Source organism: Ptychodera flava, chromosome 3, assembly GCF_041260155.1.
Source record: "Ptychodera flava strain L36383 chromosome 3, AS_Pfla_20210202, whole genome shotgun sequence".
Taxonomy (NCBI): Eukaryota; Metazoa; Hemichordata; class Enteropneusta; family Ptychoderidae; genus Ptychodera; species Ptychodera flava.
The window spans coordinates 30,967,075-30,986,652 of record NC_091930.1 but is presented as its reverse complement, the minus strand read 5'-3'; the positions used below and the strand labels follow the sequence as shown (position 1 = coordinate 30,986,652).

Below are 19,578 nucleotides of genomic sequence, written 5' to 3'. Positions count from 1 at the left end.
TTTAAGAAGCACCAAAATAAGTTTAAATCCAGAAAGTTACAATAGTACATCGTTTTCAAGAAGATACAGCTCTGAAATATCTGACGATCATAAAAAGCTGACTGACGGCTACGTTTTCGATGTGTTTAAATTCCTAACTGAATTCTGAAGCCTCGAGTGATAATGTGAAATAGAAAATTGCGTTTGACTTGTGAGTATATAAACCTCAAAAAATATTTCGGTGAAAACATATACCATGATTAAAATACAGTAGGCTACAACAGAGAATAAAATACAATATTCAGAAACGCCTGATCAAATCATTTACGATTGTAACTTCGGCGATTAAGGCTGGATTAGGAATATATAAGCTTACTGCCTAGAAATTAATATATATATATATATATATATATATATATATATATATATATATATATATATATATATATATATATATATATATATATATACATATATATAAGTCAAACATTTGGAAATAAAACATTTCTTCGAAAGAGTCGTTACATTGGGATAATTCTGAATACGTTGTACAGGAGATTAAACTAATCCAACAAAACATAATGGTCTAAAAAAATCTATATCTATAATAGAATGACCATAAAGAGTGTGAAAATGGCATGACGTATACGATTAACTGGTGAGGAAGAAAAAGAGTAAACCAAAAACCATCAAAGTCTTCAATATTTCTAGATTTAACATTATAGCAAAGTTAATGTATAAACGTGCAGCTATGCTGTATCGTGTAAACACGTGATAAAAAAGATGTTACTTCTTCAATGAATCAGCAAGTGATAATCTTGCATGCACATATTACACTGTGTTCTAAACAACGAAATAGCTTGCTGTGCTACACAATAATGGGCAAGCGTACAGGGAAAACTTACCGTAAGTTGAAATAAAACCAGAAAAAAAGTCTTCAATCCAATAAAATGTCTTAATATACTCTTGTCACAGTACATTTTAAATCGCGATAAAAAATGTCAAACTCTCTGAGATACAGTCTCTTACAAATGCTTATACACTACGTATACTGCGCTGAAGCCAACAGCCACCTTTACCAGCCTGACGGCAGAAATTGCAATAGCGCCACCTATCTATGGTCAATGTATCAGCGTAACAGTTTTACCGTAATGTGAGCTGGCTGGTTGTACATCTCATAAAAAAACAGACACTTTTCGAATGTGGAAATAATTACAAAGGTCATGAAACCAATTATAAGTTTCTGAATCATTACATCAAGGGTTTTACATATCGATATTTGAGCGGCGAGGTTTTGTCTAGTACTACTTTCTACGGTGGAAGCAGTGTAATGAGTAAAGCGTTCGCTCACACTCAAAACAGCTGACAGGTTGCCAGCTGAAGTCATGTGTGGATTTACTCCTGGAATTTTATAAATCTGACGATGTTACAAGAAATCGGAAGGAATTATCCTGAACAGAATTATCATCACAAGGTACGTACATTGTTCCGGTAAGATCTGATGAGTTTCTTTCTTGAAATGGAAACAAATATGAGAAGATTTCACAGCGATGCTTTGATGAATGTTTACAGTGAATACAACTGTCATTGCAATGCTGTACAGAATTAACAAATGTATTCTGTAAAAAATATGAAAATTTCAACCGATCACTTGGATTTCCACTCTGCCAACTTAAATACATCAAGACGTGAAATTCTAAGCCTAACATGACCAGGAAAATCTGGACATTAACTCAGAAATCTAGAAATCATGATGAAATTTGATTGAATGTTAAATGGAAATCATGTCAACACAGGACATTCTGCAGAAATATCAACATATCTCTTTATAAAAAATACATGGAAATTTCAACCGATGACTTTAATATTATGATTTTCAAATTCCTGACATTAAGACGTAAAATTCTAACCCCAACATGGCTAGGAAAACGTGAACATGTCTCAGAAAAATGAAATCATTTGTCTTCTTGAAGTCAAAACAATTGCATCAAATCAAACATGGTCACAATTTCTCTGCAGTTTTCAGAAATCAATCTGAAAAAATTACAAAATATCAACTGATGTCTTCAATTTTATGATTTTCGAATTCTTCACATCAAGACGTAAAATTCTAACCCCAACATGGCCAGGAAATTATGAACATTTCTCAGAAAAATGAAATTATTTGTATTCTCTGTGCCAAAACAATTGCATCAAAACAAACATGCAACACAATTTCTCTGCAGTTTTCAGAAATCACTCTAAAAAAATTACAAAATATCAACTGATGTCTTCAATTTTATGATTTTCGAATTCCTCACATCAAGACGTAAAATTCTAACCCCAACATGGCCAGGAAATTATGAACATTTCTCAGAAAAATGAAATTATTTGTATTCTCTGTGTCAAAACAATTGCATCAAATCAAACCTGATCACAATTTCTTCACATTTACAAAAAGTTGACTCTGAAAATAATACAAAATTTCAACCAATGACTTTAATTTTTACATTATTGGATTCCTTACATCAAGATGAGAAATTCTAACCCCAACATGACTAGGAAATTGTGAATAGTTTCTGAGAAAAATGAAATTATTGACATTGTTCATGGCATCAAAACAAAGCAGATTACAATTTCTTCACATTTTACAACAAAATTCACTCTGAAAAAATACAAAATTTCATCCAAGGGTTTCAATTCCACTTGGAGTCATTTCCTGACATCATAACGAGAAATTCTAACCCAAACTTGGCCGACAAATATTGAGTTTTGATGAGAAAATCAGGAAAATTGTGTCAGTTATGGTGGTGATGTGTTTGCATGTTGTTCAGTTGTACAGCTGTATTCGCTGCAATATTTGCATTGACTGTCTTCTCAGATTTCTTACTTGTAAATGACCTTGACAGTGGAATCAATGTCATCTGAATAAACTATTCTACCGTCTGTAAACACTGCAATGTACCAAGGGTCTCCATCTACAGTTACAGTTTCCTGGTATTCACCCTGTCTATCAAATTTCACTATCTTCCCTATCATCTGCCACATAAATATTGTCTGCATTGTCAACTGTAACTCCCAATGGTTCCTCTAAGTGATCACTTCCAAATTGATTCAATATTTCAAGATTACTGTCCAAAACATAGATACACTTTTCACCTGACATGACACTATGAGTGATATTTGCTATTCATGGTCAGAGAGTGGGGCCTACTGAGTTGTTTACTTGAAATAATGTCCCCATCTCCATTACATTTGATTACACAGTCTGCACTGTAGTCTGCTATGAAAACATTTCTGTCTTTATCAACAAATACACCAGTGGGGTATTTCAGTTTACCCATTGCTATTATTTGTTTCACTTCACTCTTTGCATCACTCACTACAATGCATTTGTTGCCGCCATCCGCTGTGTAATAGTCACCATTGTCTGCCATTTTGTGTCTGTTGGTTGAAATTGTGAGGTAAGCCATGAAACTGTGACAGATGTTAGAATCTGTGCAGTGTCTGCTGTTACTGTCTTCACACTGCCATGTCCAAGTCACAGACAAGTACATGTCCATTCTGGTTTATTGTCAATCCATATGGGTAAAAGTCTTCTCCTGATGATTTCTTGCCATCTCTCGGCAATAAAACCCTGACAGTGTTGGACAGTGGTGTACCTATAGGTGTAAGGCAACAATTTGCAAATGTAGGTCAAAGGTCAACAGCTGATAAAACAATAGTACTGCCATTCAAACATGAATTTTTGACATGAAAGTGACAATTTCTTGAAAAAATATCAATGGAATATTAAAACCGTAAAAATTGTACTCATTTGCATAATTAATTATATTTCACCCACAACAAATTTTTCAGGCTGGTAATTGTAATTTTAGCGTTTGTAAATGTTAGTAGTTGTTCAATTGAGTAATGACAATTATAGTTTTTGACATTCTTATCTTAATTTTCTTAGATTTGGGTAATAATAATTGGTCCGATCAAGTAATTTGCATAATTAATGAATTTAGGTAATTAGGCTGTATCTCTGTAATGGATTGGTGTAATATGCTACAATTTTGTGGAATTGTCACTGATGCCATGGCAGTGTCATTGTGTTTTGTCCAGTGGATTTTATCTCTGTGGTAATTAGTAATTTACATAATTAATGAATATATGTAATTAGGCTGTATCTCTGTAATGGATTGTAGTAATGTGCTACAATTTTGTGGAATTGTTTCTGAAGTCTTGGCAGTGTCACTGCATTTGGTCCAGGGAATATAATCTCTGTGGTAATTAGCAATTTGCATAATTAATGAACTTTGGTAATTAGGCTATATCTCTCTCGTGTGCTACAATTTTGTGGAAATGTTATTGAAGTCTTGGCAGAGTCATTGTCTTTTTTTAGTGAATTTTACCTCTGTGGTAATTAGCAATTTGCATAATTAATGAATTTAAGTAATTAGGCGGTATCTCTGTAATTGATTGATGTTATATGCCACAAGTTTGTGGAATTGTCACTAATGCCATGGCTGTGCCATTGTGTTTTGTCCAGTGAATTTTATCTCTGTGGTAATTAGTAATTTGCATAATTAATGAATTTAGGTAATTAGGCTGTATCTCAAGAACAGATTGGTGTAATATGCTACAATTTTGTGGAATTGTCACTGATGCCATGGTAGCGTCATTGTGTTTTGTCCAGTGAATTTTATCTCTATGGTAATCAGTAATTTGCATAATTAGTTTAATGAACTTAGGTAATTAGGCTGTATCTCTGTAATGGATTGATGTTATATGCTACAATTTTGTGGAATTGTCACTGATGCCATGGCTGTGTCATTGTCTTCTGTCCCATGAATTTTATCTATGTGGTAATTAGTTATTTGCTAATTAACCTGTATTTCTGTAACGGATTGTCGTAATGTGCTAGAATTTTGTGTAATTGTTTCTGAAGTCATGGCAGTGTCATTACATTTGGTCCAGGGAATATATTCCTGTGGTAATTAGCAATTTGCATAATTAATTAGGTAATTAGGCTGTAGTTCAGTATTTGTTTGGTTAGTATGGTACAATGTTGTGGAATTGTTTCTGAAGTCATAGCAGTGTTATGCATTTGATCCAGTGAATTTTATCTCTGTTGTAATTAGTTATTTGCATAATTAATGAATTTAGGTAATTAGGCTGTATCTCAATAATGTTTGCTGTTAGATAGTACAATTTTGTGAAAATATTGCAGAGACCTTGGCAATTTCAAGGCATTTTGTCTAGATAATATTTTTCTCTTAAATATTAGTAATTTGCATAATTAATGAATACAAGTAATTAGGCTGTACCTAACTCTAGAATAATTCAGCATAATGAGCTGGAATTTTGTGGAATTGTTACTGTAGCTTAAGCCATGTCATCACACTTAATGGTGTGAATAATATCCCTCTGATAATTATTAATTTGCGTAATTGATGATTTTGTAGTGATTAGGCAATATTTTGAAAATTGTTTGATGTAATATTCTGCAACTTTGTCTCTTTTATATCTGTAATACCATAAGGCTACATTCACAAATATTTTTGAGGGGATGGAGGAATTCAAGGGGGATTTATAATTTCTTGGGGTAGTACAGAAGGGATTGGATAAAATTTATATAGGGTATAGGGGATGTGAGAAATTATTTTGGTACCCTAAAATATTTACTTTTACTTGTTCAGATTCCACAGTTTGGTAAGAAATGCATTGAAAAAGAATAACATTGTTATGTCAGCCAATGGCTAATGGTGACAACAATTAATCACGCATTCTGAGTTTTTTGCTATATTTCATGATTTGTATTTTGAAAAATCCAAAATATTTGAATGCATTGAAATTTTATGAGAAAACCAAAGTAGACGTTGTAATAGGGGACAATATCTGCAAATGATGGTTATTTTGGATTTTTATTCAATGTATCAACTGAAGTTTCTTGATAATCTCTCAACAGCATGCTGAAACACAATATCAAACTTGTCAACCAAGTCTGTATGCACTCAACTAGCGTTTCCCAGGGTACCTCCAAGGTACCATACAAGGTAAGTGTTGCAGCCAGGAATTTGAAACCAGGGGACAATGTGTCCCACTACCATTATTTTAGGACTTTTTGCACATTTTGGGGACAGCATGCATCAGCTGTAAATCAAAGTTTTGATTATTTGTTATAAATTAGTTTCGCAAAACAAAATTCAAGCCACCGGCTTTTGTAACAGCAATTGTAACAGTATACCGTATCTGTCTCCAATCAAAGCTCAGTCAGACTACAATCTAGTGTAGTGTTAGTTACTTTCAATCACAGCTTCGAAAGTACATATATTATTCTCAATATAATCATGAAAAACAAAGGCCATCATCAGTATCAAAACTTGGACTGAGGGATGTATCAACTTCTCGTATTTTAAAAACTAGGCTGGAGTCTTGGACATTTTTTCTTTGTAAAAGATTGCAAGCCCCAAAGCCCTTGCATTAGGGCTACACGATCTACATCACATGATACAAGTTGATGACATGTTTAGAGAGGCAAGTTTCTATAGGCAATGTTGCAATTAATTTAACCTGAAGTACATCAATCACCTGTACGATAAAGAAAGAACCATAAACGGTGGCATTGAAACACAGCAGGACCACAAATTTGCTGCTCATCTTATGGCATTCAATATTTTGTTTGATTTCTTTCAAGACTGAGTGATTGAGCAAAATGGGAGTGTGCAGCTTACATTTATACACTGTGTCTACTCTACATATCAGAGTTAGAGAAAAAAAATGGTTTCTCTAATCAAGATTACAGAAGTGAGAAGCTGAAAGACTGATTTAACAGGCATGCGATATTCATGAGTTGATAGTCTTTGCCAGGGTAAATCAAGAAACAAAGGCTGTTTCACCTATAATCTAGTCCACAATGCCAACATCTCAGTCACAGATGAAGTGGTCTATGCTACTGTTATTCGATTATCGTGGACAGGCTGTTTGTCATATAATTTCTTAAATTTGCACATATTTGCCTCATTTCTTATTTTTATGGGTGGACCACTTGATTTCTGGTGGGGGTGGGGGGGGTGGAGGTTGAGCTGGAGGAAATTTGTATGGCAACAATTTTATTTTTTTCTACCATCCTCGCTTGAAAGCTTGGCCATATTTAATCGCCAAAGGCAGCAGCTCCAGAGACTACTGAAGACATAGACACAGTTTACTGTCTTAAGGTACATGGAAACAATTGTTTTGTACAACCTTTAAGCAATTTTTTTTCAATGTTCACTGGGGAGGCATATTTTTTCCAATAAATGGCCAGTAAAATTTTTCCTGAAATCCTCCACCCCAACCATAGAAATCAAATGATTCATCCTTAACCAAAAAGCCTTCGCCGTTTATTGAAATGTATTTGATAGCTCTCATATTTTGTATGTTGATCAAAAGGGAGCATACTGGTGTAATTGAGTTTGTCAATTTTTTGATCCTATATTTTTCAAAAATGCTTGCCTGATATGCTTTTAAGTTGGGAAGTGTTTGAAGTTTTCATTGTGATATTGTCAAAATACGATAAAAATGAAAGCGGTTTTCTCCTCTTTCTTTGAAAAAATAATGAGAACTGAAAAGCTTTTATGTGTACTGCAAATTTATATATTTACAACGACCAAATATTATGACAATGAAGCACTACTGTAAAATTAAAGCCCCACTAGCTGTATCTTTCAGCATTGTTTTAATGATTTTTCTCTCAAGCTTAAATAAGTGTGTCAAAATGTAGTAACTTAGTTGTGTGTATACACTTTTTATTAACTATCCGCTGGGACTCTAAAGATAAAGAACAAGATAAAGATAACACTGTGATTAAATGTTGCCCAAACATTCAATCACAGCCCCAAGTAGAAAAGCAAAAACCGTGGATCCTGTGTATATCTGCACTGAAATCTTCACATAAACTGCACAGAGTAGTCCAATGTAATGCATAGGGGTGAATGTTTTCAACTGTGACATTGCATGTTCAGTTTCCTTTGTCATAATACCAATTTTTGAAAATGGCGGGAAATCAAAATAACTGTTAAAATTTGAATTTACTTGTGAAATGTTTCACAAAGGAATGGTTTCCTAATGCAGCAAAAGCCCATATCCCTTCAGAGGGTAGAATTCAGAGAAAACCAGGAGAGAATTTGGTGTTCAAAAAATATCAAGAGTTACAGCTAGGGGCTTTATTTGGCAATTGTCAGTGTAGAAGCTTGTCTGTCTTCTGTTCCTTGTGTTGGTGAGTCTTTATCAATGGCATACCATGAATAATTACAGAGATTGCAGCACTCTGCAACTGATGGAGACTTTACTACTGTTATCAGTATGTATTGTATGCATGCCATTACAGTCATGTTAATATCATCTCTAATGCAGAGAAGGAAATAATGAAGGTATTTATGTCACATACATGCTACAGTTAGAAATATTGACACTAGTTGTACTGCTGAGAGATTAAAATTCTACTTTCATAAAACTATGTACTGTAAAACTATATATCTACTACACAATTTAATTAAAACACATTTATTAATATCTTTCAGAGTGATAAGGACTGATTGGAAAACAGTGAAGAGGTCTCCAGCGAGATAATCTTTCACAGTCATACCGGTACTTGTAATGATGAACCTGCAGTTGAAATTCTACTTGAACTGTGAGGGCAGTATTGATGATGCTGACTACAGAAGGAATGACAGCTGTCAAAGTTTCAAACTGATGGTGATGGAGATTCTGATTAACTTTTAATGATGAATCTAGGGTTCAAATTCTACTTGAACTGTGAGGGCAGTATTGATGATGCTGACTACAGAAGGAATGACAGCTGTCAAAGTTTCAAACTGATGGTGATGGAGATTCTGATTAACTTTTAATGATGAATCTAGGGTTCAAATTCTACTTGAACTGTGAGGGCAGTATTGATGATGCTGTCCACAGAAGGAATGACAGCTGTCACAGTTTGAAACTGATGGTGATGGATATTCTGATTAACTTGTAATGATGAATCTGTAGGGTTCAAAATTCTACTTGAACTGTGAGGGCAGTGTGGATGATGCTGACCACAGAATGAATGACAGCTGTCACAGATTGAAAACCTCATGGTGATGGATATTCTGATTAACTTGTATTAATGAATCTGCAGTTGAAATTCTTATGAACTTTGAGGGCAGTATTGATGATAGTAACCAAGAAATGAATGACAGATGCCAGTGTAGAAACTGGTGGTGACTGTGAGGGATATTCTGATGAAATGTTATGATGAATCTGCAACTTTGAAGTTCTACTTGAACTGTGAGGGCAGTGTTGATGATGGTGACTACAGAATGGATGACAACTGTCACAGTTTGATATAGAAAATGATGGTAGTGGGCACAGCTTTGAAGAATCATAGAGATTGAAAAAAATGAATGCATGTATTAAACATTTAGGATGTAGAAATGATGGGCCTGGTACAGGACTCTGATCCTGTGTAATGACTGTGTAATTTCAAATTAAACATATTTCACAGTTTGACTGTCATAACCAGTACATTTCTGTTTCCTAGTTTCACTATTTTCAAGTTGAGTTTTTTCTACTTTCTGCTTAATTCTTACCAGGTCAAAGTTTATTTCTGTGTAAATCCTCTGCCTACATGAATAAATATCACTAGCCTGAGAAGCTTATCAGGGCTTATGTACACTTTCACACTTTACATTTACAATCAAAATCTTTCCAGCTGCAGACCTTAATTGTCCGAGGCATTGTATCAGCAATTTTACAACACTAACACAGCAGGGAAACACAATCCTAACAATGAACTAGTATGAATCTAATAATGAACTGTCATGCTCACTTGTAAGGGTTGTGATTCCATTACAATGATGTGACTGTCAGGAAATCTTCTACTGAGTAATTACAAACATTTAATTAATCACTTTTTATGAATAGTAAACAAAGTATACTATGTATCCAAACACCAGCTACATTGTAATTCATCAGGAATGAACAAACAGATGGCATTGACATTGCAAAATGTGGTGATTTGTTTATATATTTCTCTGGCGTGTATAGATCAGTGGCCGTGGTGTGTTCCGTAACTGACAGCATGCAGCTGATTAAATGTGACATGACCACATCAAGCCCTGCTGTGTTAATGTTGTAATATCGCTGATTGTTATGAAGATATACTGGAACACATATGTTTATTAAATGCATAATTTGTTGTTCGGGTAAGGGACTGAGTTAAGAGTCTTGAGCATGCAGTTTAGAAAATTCATGAAATGTTGCAAATATTCAGATCACTTTCAAAATTTCATTAAAGTTGGAGTCAGTATAATTCTGATTAGTTAAAATTTGCATATATATACAGTTTGATAAATGCTGTTATCTTTTGTAAAATGGTTTCAAACATTAGTTTTAGGTTGAAAGATGTATCTTTATAAAGATTTGTTCCCTTTAATACGCGTTTTCTGAAGGAGTACTTCTCTCATGTTTTGTCATGCTTTACATGTGGCTTTTATCTTCCTATGGATTAGGTGATGTCGATTCATGAAAATAAGAATCTTTGAAAAACAGCTGTCTCACAGATTATCTGTTGATGCAATCAATTTCACTAAACCTAATAAACTTTTGAATATTCACTTTGGCTTGCTAAATAAGTGATGCTACATACTGGCAGTGACCTTGTTAGATTTGTTTCTGAATTTATGTTTGTTTAGTGTTTTCATGTTTAAGTCAAGACATTGTTACCATTGTTATCTTTTTTTTTCTTTTTTGTGTATTATCCTCATACTTTGAGTATATATGGACTGGATTTGTATGTGTATGTGTGTATGTATTTATGTATGTAGTATGCATGCATGCATGCATGCGTGTATGTATGTATGTATGTGTATGTGTGTATGTGTCTATCTATCTATCTATCTATCTATATATATATATATATATATATATATATATATATATATATATAATATATATATATTTATGGGTGTGTGTGTGTGTGAGAGTATGTGCATGCATGTATGCGTGCGTGTGTGTATGTATGCATGCATGCATGCATACATGTGTGTACCCTTACAAAAAAGTCCTACAGGATCCCTGTAGGACCAAGGATCCCTGCAGGAGTCCTATAGGGCTACCTCCATCCTATAGCACTCGTCCTATAGGACAACGCCTGTGCTGTAGGATTTATGTGTCATGTCTTATGGGTTCGTACTAGTCCTATAGGCTCATATTTGTGCCCTATGGGACACCTACAAGGTGATTCTGCCTGACTTTTAGGACTCTAAAACTGAACAAGTAATGTTTGAGTAATGTTTATAATTATTCCCTTACGAAAATAGTCTGTAGAATTTCACATATTCTCATATACCCTTTCTCAAAAGCTATTTCTATTTACACACACATGCCAGGAACATACCATATTCCTTTTGCCGTTTGTACATGTCATGGCTGTACACAGACAAAGACTCTCTTTGTTAGATCCAAGGTCAAGTGAGCTGACCTGTGCCTTTGCTTTGTTATGTAAATAGTTTCCTGCATTTACAATGGGCGATTACATAATAGTACAGCCACGCATTATTCATTGCACTTGAGGCAGTGCATCAGTGAACATGCATGGCTCCTGTTAATGTAAAGTACTAAAGTTCAACTCCAATTTGCATGGAACATTAGGATCCAAGGTCCATTACCAAGATTCTAACAGTGTTATGGAGAAGGGAGCTCAATAATATGTCACAACTGTAAGAATGACATTGCAGCATTAACTGAACTGACCTCTTAATTACGGGAGTTAAGATACACATCTATTCAGTTAACAATGCACTTGGCTGAGGTGACAAGTCAAAGGTAGGCCTTGCATTCATATGTGTAGGTTGCTTTATATTTTGTAGTCCCTGTATGTTGCATTGATTTCTGTTTGATTGATTGTTAATCTTAATTCCTTTAGAAATAAACTACATGTTTATAATTACTTGTTTTGTAAGTTGACTGACTTTTTGTGAGTTTTGCAGTTATTCATTGCATTTGGTACCAATAGCAAAATCAGAAGGAGTTATTCCTTACTTAACAAAATTTCTGCACTCTTTTACAGAAGTTTGTTTGCCTTGTGCGAGTTCAATCTCTTAGAAAGTATGATAACAATATGTAAAGCATATTCTGTACCCTATAGGGCTGCCTACAAGACCCCCTATAGGGTTCCCTATAAGACCCCCTATAGGGCTGCCTACAAGACCCCCTATAGGGCTCCCTGTAAGACCACTATAGGGTTCCCTATAAGACCCCCTATAGGGCCCCTATAAGACCCCCTATAGGGTTCCCTATAAGACCCCCTATAGGGCTCCCTATAGGGTTCCCTGTAAGACTGCGTTCCAAAATCCTGTAAGACTACTACTGCCTGATGTCCTATAAGACCCTACATGCCTCTACCCTATAGGACTGGTATAGGATATTTTTGTAAGGGTGTATGTATGTATGTATGTATGTATGTATGTATGTATGTATGTATGTATGTATGTATGTATGTATGTATGTCTGTATATATGTATGTATGTATGTATGCTTGCATGCGTGCATGCATGTGTGTGTGTGTATGTATGAAAGCATGAATGCGTGTGTGTATATATATGTATGTATGCATGCATGTATGTATGTATGTATATATGTATGTATGCATACATGTATGAGTCTATGTGTATGTATATGTGTATGTATGTATGTATTTATGTATGTAGTACGCATGCGTGCGTGCGTGCGTGCGTATGTATGTACAGTATGTGTATGTATACATGTATCTATGTATGTATATATATATATATATATATATATATATATATATATGTGTGTGTGTGTGTGTGTCTGTTTGTTTCTATGTATTTATGTATGTATGCTTACATGCATGTGTGTGTGTATGTATGTATGTATGTATGTATGTATGTATGTATGTATGTATGTATGTCTGTATGTATGTATGTATGTATGTGTGTATGTATGTGTGTATGTATGTATGTATGTATGTATGTATGTATGTATGTATGTATGTATGTATGTATGTATGTATGTATGTATGTATGTATGTATGTATGTATGTATGTATGTATGTATGTATGTATGTATGTGTGTATGTATGTATGTATGTATGTATGTATGTATGTATGTATGTGTGTATTTATGTATGCAGTATGCATGCATGCGTGCGTTTGTATGTATGTATGTATGTATGTAAATATGTAAGTTTGTATATATATATATATATATATATATATATATATATATACATACATGTGTGTGTGTATGTATGTATGTGTACATATGTATGCATGCATTGCGTGCGTGTGTGTATGTATGTGTGTGTATATATCATGTATGTATGTATGTGTGCATGCATGCATGCATGCATGCTTGCGTGTGTAGATATATATGTATGTGTATGTATGTATGTATGTATGTATGTATGTATGTATGTATGTATGTATGTATGTATGTATGTATGTTGTGTGCATGAATGCACGTTTGTGTCTATCTATCTGCATGTCCATGTGTGTCTGTCAGTCTTTCTGTATATATTTATGTACATATGCATTGAAGCATGCATGCATTGATAAATGTGTGCCTGACTGTCTGCTTTTCAAAGTTTTTCTGTCTACTTTAAAAATAACTACAGAATCACCTCATTTATAGTGATTTTGAAGGAAGATTCATCTCAATCCATAAAAAGTTTGTTGCAAGTGAACATGTCAAACCAAAGTCTGAAATTTAATTATGTGAAACTGATAAAAAAGATTTTAGAACAACAGTTCATCTTTGATGTAATGTCAAGTTAATAAGTATCTTACAGTGTAACTTTCTCTCCCCTTTATGTTTCGAGATCTGTATGTTTTTGTTAATTTCACTGAATTAAATTCAGTGGAAATAAAATGCGTGGGATCTTAAAACTAATTTAATTTATAGATATTCGTCTTAGATAGTCCTTTTCATTATTAAAGTTGAGACAATATTTTATGGTGTGTACTAAATTCCAATCTTTTACTTAATATGAAATCAAAGCTTATCAGAGCACTGAGTGTAATGATCCCAAGATAAAAAAAAATTCTATAGAATTGAACATTAAAACATTGGACAATGTGATATACTTGCAATGTTGCTCCTGTGCAAAGAAACGGTATTTTTACAAAACAAATTTTATCATTTTTTAGGGTTTAGTTGCAGTAAGCACATTGACACACATGAAAATGATACAATGATTGTGTTGTATAATACAAACTGATTTGCTTGGTAGGACAACTTGACTGCAATTAATCTTTTACTCAATTAATCAGTATTTTTGATAATCTAAAAACCCGTAGGATGGTTACAATAAACATTAACTGGCAATTTTTATCCCTCCTCTTGCATACACATCGATATTAAGTTTTTTTTAAGTTTTCAGTGTTGAAGGAATAGAGCGAGGTACAATGGTTTACATTTCCAAACATATCATTGCTATATGGCTCTACCTACCTCTTTCGACCTGCCTCAACTGACGATAGACTTCCTTCTGTTCATCGGGAATGTCAGCGTCATCAACGATTGCCTGGATACGCTCCTGTAGATCCTCTTGTTTTGCAGTCAGACTGGCTTTGGCGGTCGCCTTCGCCGACTTTTCCCGTACTAACTTCCTGAATCGCTCTATCATGTCTTGTTTCCCTTTGATAGGAATGTCAAAGTCATGAACGATGTTCTCAACATACTCCATGAGTACATCGCCCTCTATCACCAGTTGTTGACCAGGCTTGCCAGTCTTATCGGGACCTAAAGGCAGGGACTTCAGGAATGCCATCATTAATTCTTGCTTCATGTCTAGGGGAATATCTGTTTCATCGACTATGGCCCCTGTCTTTCGGACGAACTCTTGTCGATCAAATACCAGTTCAGAATGAGTGCTATTCAGCTCTTGTAATTCTTTCTTTATCTGGATCCATTCATTTATAAGTTCATCGAGTTCAGATGTTCTACCTTTCTCTCGTTCCTCTGACATTCCCCTCAGAATATCTCTGTCTCTAGCTTTCTCTCTAGTCTTTACCTGCCCTATTGTGACAGCGGCCCTTTTTCTCAGAACATCGGATTCGATTTTCTCATTCATCTCTTCGATGGCTTCAACAGACAGTTGGTATAGATTTTCACCTGACAACAGATATAAAAGATAATGGTTAAATAATAACACATGAGAGCGAGGGCAAGATCACGATTTATTGCCTGCCCAAGGGATGGTGGTCATGATCGAAATATTGATGATGCCCGAGCCGTAGGCGAGGGCATCATCAGTATTTCGATCATGACCACCAGCCCGAGGGCAGGCAAAAAATCGTGATATTGCCCAAGCTCTCATGTGTTATTATTTTTATTACACCGAACAAGCAAACATGCAAAGAAACAAAAACATAAAGACTTCTTCGAGTACAGTTCGCCTTCCGAGTCCGGACCTCAGCGTAAAATGTTGTCAGTGCCGAGTCTAGGGTTGCCGCTAAAGTTTGCCGATCTCCTCGGTGGCGTATCCAAATTTGTTGCTTGCATAGTCGCTGAACAAAAAAAATTGCATTCCTTGTTGCCATTTTCGTTCGTTTGCTGTTTAGGCTACTTGCATCAAAATACCGTCTAACTGTGCCGGTGACAGCTCTGCATGACGTTTCGTAGCCATAAGTTGCCAACTGCAAAGTACAACAAGCGAACGACAATTTGTTTTGCGCAGAAAGGATGCGCAGTAAGTAAAATGACGTCATCCATGTAATATCAAATGCAGAGGGCATCATCAATTCGCAGAGGGCATCATCACATTCGCAGAGGGCATCATCACGTTCTTTTACATGTCACGTGAGTCGTGTTTAACCAATGGCAGTGCACGCTGAATGAGTGAGGTGTAATAATTCATGATAACAAATCTAATGACATAATCAAAACCATGATGTTTCATGGTGAACTTAAACCTGCAAAGTACAATGAGAGGATTGCCATGTGCTAATCATGTATTTCGACACAAATTACCATCCTTTTTGAAATATCAAGGACGAGTTTATCACTAGGGCAAGGCTACTATTGAACTTATGGTGAACAAAATACAATGGATGCCAAAATTTGTATGGTAAAATTGTAATTGATCACCCTTTAGAATAATTGGTAACATAATTTATTCAGTTTGGTCAATAGTATATCTAAAATGCCAAAAGAAATTGAGGTACAGCATCTTAGCCTTATAAAGAGGTATATTTCTATCGAAGTCATAAAATGTGAAGAAAATTATTTCATAGTTTTTTTCTATCGATATATCAGTCCACAATACGATAGTCTATAAAGTAAGAGCTAGACTATTTTATTAACAACACTAATCCCCACATTTAAATATCAGACAACATTAAAAAATGCCCCATGCACAAAGGCGGCGAAAGATAGTTACCCAAATCTCGATCGAAGTGTTCCTCTATATCACAAAAGATTTACTCGCCTATCTACCAAACCATACTTGTATGCGTCTTTGCCACATGAACATACCTTCGGTGTCAGCTAATTCTTCCCGACATAGCAGATACTCTTCATAGTCTATTGATGTTCCTAATGACAGGTATAGAGCTCCAATTTCATCCAGCAGGCTCTCGGACAGGAATGTACTCTTTACCATCCTGTGAAGACTTCCACTTGAATAGTCACCCATCAACGACTCCAGGGCTTCCAATGACTGGCAATCTATGATATAGGAAATGCTGCTTTTACCTATATGATTTAAACTTATACCACTCCGGCGTTGATCGAGTTGTTTCCCTACCAGCTCTGCATTGTACTTTGTTCGGTCGTTGGAGTAGAAGGCAGCAGTAACATCTCTCACTTTTATCCCTTCCTGCGGAATAACGCCGTCTGGTCTCACCTTTATTTCAATCTGGCCTGAAAAAGCAAACAAGAGTGATCTCAAACTTAGCTTCGACACACTCATTTTACAATAGGCACTTATAACTGTTGTGTTGCATGTTTCAAAATTAAACATATTGATTTAAAACAATGTTGCCAAGGCAGCCCTTGAGTTCCGAGGGCAGTGATGACAATACAATGTATATTGACCTGTAGTACAAATGAATTTAAGTTACAGATTTAATGTAGTCAAGAGAATTCCATACATTGTTTTAATTGCATAAAGTTTCACAATCGAACTTTACGTTTATTAAATATGTTATTTATAAATAAATCTTGACTTTTATTATTAATTACATCAGGCAAATTGAATTTATAGAATAAGCACATGTAACTTGGCAAAATGCTTGATATACAACAATATATACACATATACTGATTCTGTACATGTGTCAAATACGTTAAGTATACACGTACGTATACTAATAAAATGCAAAATTACAGTGTACACTTAGTGTGCAAAGATCTGCATTACGTATACTCATGATCTGCATAGAAATAAGCTACGCATATCAACGTATTGGAATGTTCCATATACAAAGATGTACGTAAGTATGCTAAGCGCATATCAAGCATTTTGTCTGTATACACAAGTCGACATATTCATTACGCTATTTTTTAATGTATTTCTCTAGTCTCGAAAGGTCTAGCTTGTTTTTAATGTTGTTTTGTAATATTTGAAATAACATTAACATCTTCAATTTGCTTACCTGGCAGGCGCCTCCTCTTGTTTTTCTTTGACCAAAGCAGGCGAAGAGGAAAAATTCTTGACCATCTTTTAGATTTCTTCACATCCTTTTCGCCTGTTGAAAATATTTATATTTATGACAGCAACATAGACTGAACAACTGAACAGTTCGAAAATATTATGCAGCACAGCGTTCAACCTTTCGAAGGAAAAGGTTGCTGCTGTTTCTGAAACTTTGCAAACATCTATACAAATAAGTAAATAGGTTCTTTGTCAAACACTTGGCAGTTCTCATCCATTCTGTTGTCACCGTTGTTAATACTGCCCTCACAGTCCATTGGAATTTCATGTGCACAAAGGTTAATGAGAATATATATGTCAGAATCACTATCGCTTTCAAATTGTGGCAGCAGTTATTCATTCTGTTGTTCCGATCATCGACACTACCCTGACAGTTCAAGAAGAATTTCAACTGCAGATATCCATCACAGTGGCCGTCAGTTTCTAAACTGGCAGCTGTCATTCATTCAGTGGTTACTATCATCAATACTGCCCTCAAAGTTCATAAAGATTTCTACTGCAGATTCATTTTTATAAGTTATTTAGAATATCCATCAACAACAGTTTTCAATCTGTGACAACTGTTATTCATTCTATGGTCACCATCATCCACACCGCCCTCACAGTTCAAGTAGAATTCGAATTACTTAAAGTACAACGTAATGATATGATTGTTAACTTTTATGCATCCTGCAAACTTGCAACTGCAAACCTGTATCCTGCAAACATAATACGACAGCGAACCTTTGTATATATATATATATATATATATATATATATATATATATATATATATATATATATATATATATATATATATATATATATATATATATATATATATATATATATATATATATATATATATACAATAAATATGAGATCACATCAAGTATGTTTGGTACCTATTACTCGAGTTTCACGCATACACGCGATCGTCAGATAGGTAGATTTTATTGTGTGAAATTTGCTTCAGGTGCTTACATATAAGTGTCAGTTGGGTCAAACCATTTGGTGTTGTGGGTTGGATTGAAATTTGACAAGTAAAATTTGACACGAAAACAAATTTTACTTGTCAAATTTCAATCCAACCCACAACAACAAATGGTTGACCCAACCTGACACTTATATGTAAGCACCTGAAGCAAATTTCACACAATAAAATCTACCTATCTGACGATCGCGTGTATGCGTGAAACTCGAGTAATAGGTACCAAACATACTTGATGTGATCTCATATTTATTGTAATATTGCTCTGCATCCTGCATCTAGCACTTTACCCCTCTGAGAAGATACAAACAAGTTTTGGTATATATATATATATATATATATATATATTATATATATATATATATATATATATATATATATATATATATATATATATATATATATATATATATAATATATATGAGGACACACAGAAAGACAAACAATTTTACCTTTCTCTATCGGTTCAGTTGATTCTCCTTTGTCTGATTTAACATTGCCAGTGTACTCTCGCTCGTATGATGTCGATCTTCCTTTAATTTCTGTCCTTGTTTCTCTTCCACCTGTTGGAAAACAGGGGGAAGGCTTTCTATTATTGCATACCTTGTATATCGAACATTGTACGCTAATTACGATTAGTTGGTAACTTATTGATGTTGTTCTAGGCCACATAGTCACCATTTTACAAAAAGCAAGTGGGCTCTTTTCAATGTGGGATTTTCAGGCTTTAAAACCGATCAGATTACATGTGGTACAAAGGAAACACTGTTTTTTCACATTTATGCATAAGAAATTTCCACAAACAACATGCAACTGATTCCAATATATAAATGCTCCAACGATGAAAATCAGTCTTCTTCTCACATTGAAATAAAGCAAACGATTTTCATTGCGAAAGCTTAAATGTTTGGTGCTGCTATGCTCGATTAGCCTTCGTTTTTGATGACGTCATACTCGTTCGAAATAT

At 34.6% G+C, this 19,578-nt stretch overlaps 1 protein-coding gene across 1 annotated transcript; it reads right to left on the bottom strand.

Annotated features, from left to right (window-relative positions):
• Positions 1 to 444: 444 nt before the first annotated feature.
• On the bottom strand, positions 445 to 19,283 carry LOC139129148 (uncharacterized). The gene is made up of 5 exons (XM_070694798.1): positions 19,064 to 19,283; positions 17,583 to 17,675; positions 16,462 to 16,848; positions 14,437 to 15,099; positions 445 to 3,620 (listed from the first exon to the last, which is right to left on the bottom strand). The coding sequence occupies exons 1-5, from the start codon at positions 19,281 to 19,283 to the stop codon at positions 3,481 to 3,483; spliced, it is 1,503 nt and encodes a 500-aa protein (XP_070550899.1). The 3' UTR covers positions 445 to 3,480.
• Positions 19,284 to 19,578: the final 295 nt, after the last annotated feature.

What these genes read in the sequence shown, in the direction of transcription:
- LOC139129148 (XM_070694798.1), bottom strand. Translation starts at nt 19,283, where the DNA reads ATGTGGCCTAGAACAACATCAATAAGTTACCAACTAATCGTAATTAGC. An exon ending in AACTGAACCGATAGAGAAAG is followed by an intron (nt 17,676 to 19,063) that starts GTAAAATTGTTT and finishes TATTTTCAACAG; the next exon opens with GCGAAAAGGATGTGAAGAAA. An exon ending in CAAGAGGAGGCGCCTGCCAG is followed by an intron (nt 16,849 to 17,582) that starts GTAAGCAAATTG and finishes TTGCTTTTTCAG; the next exon opens with GCCAGATTGAAATAAAGGTG.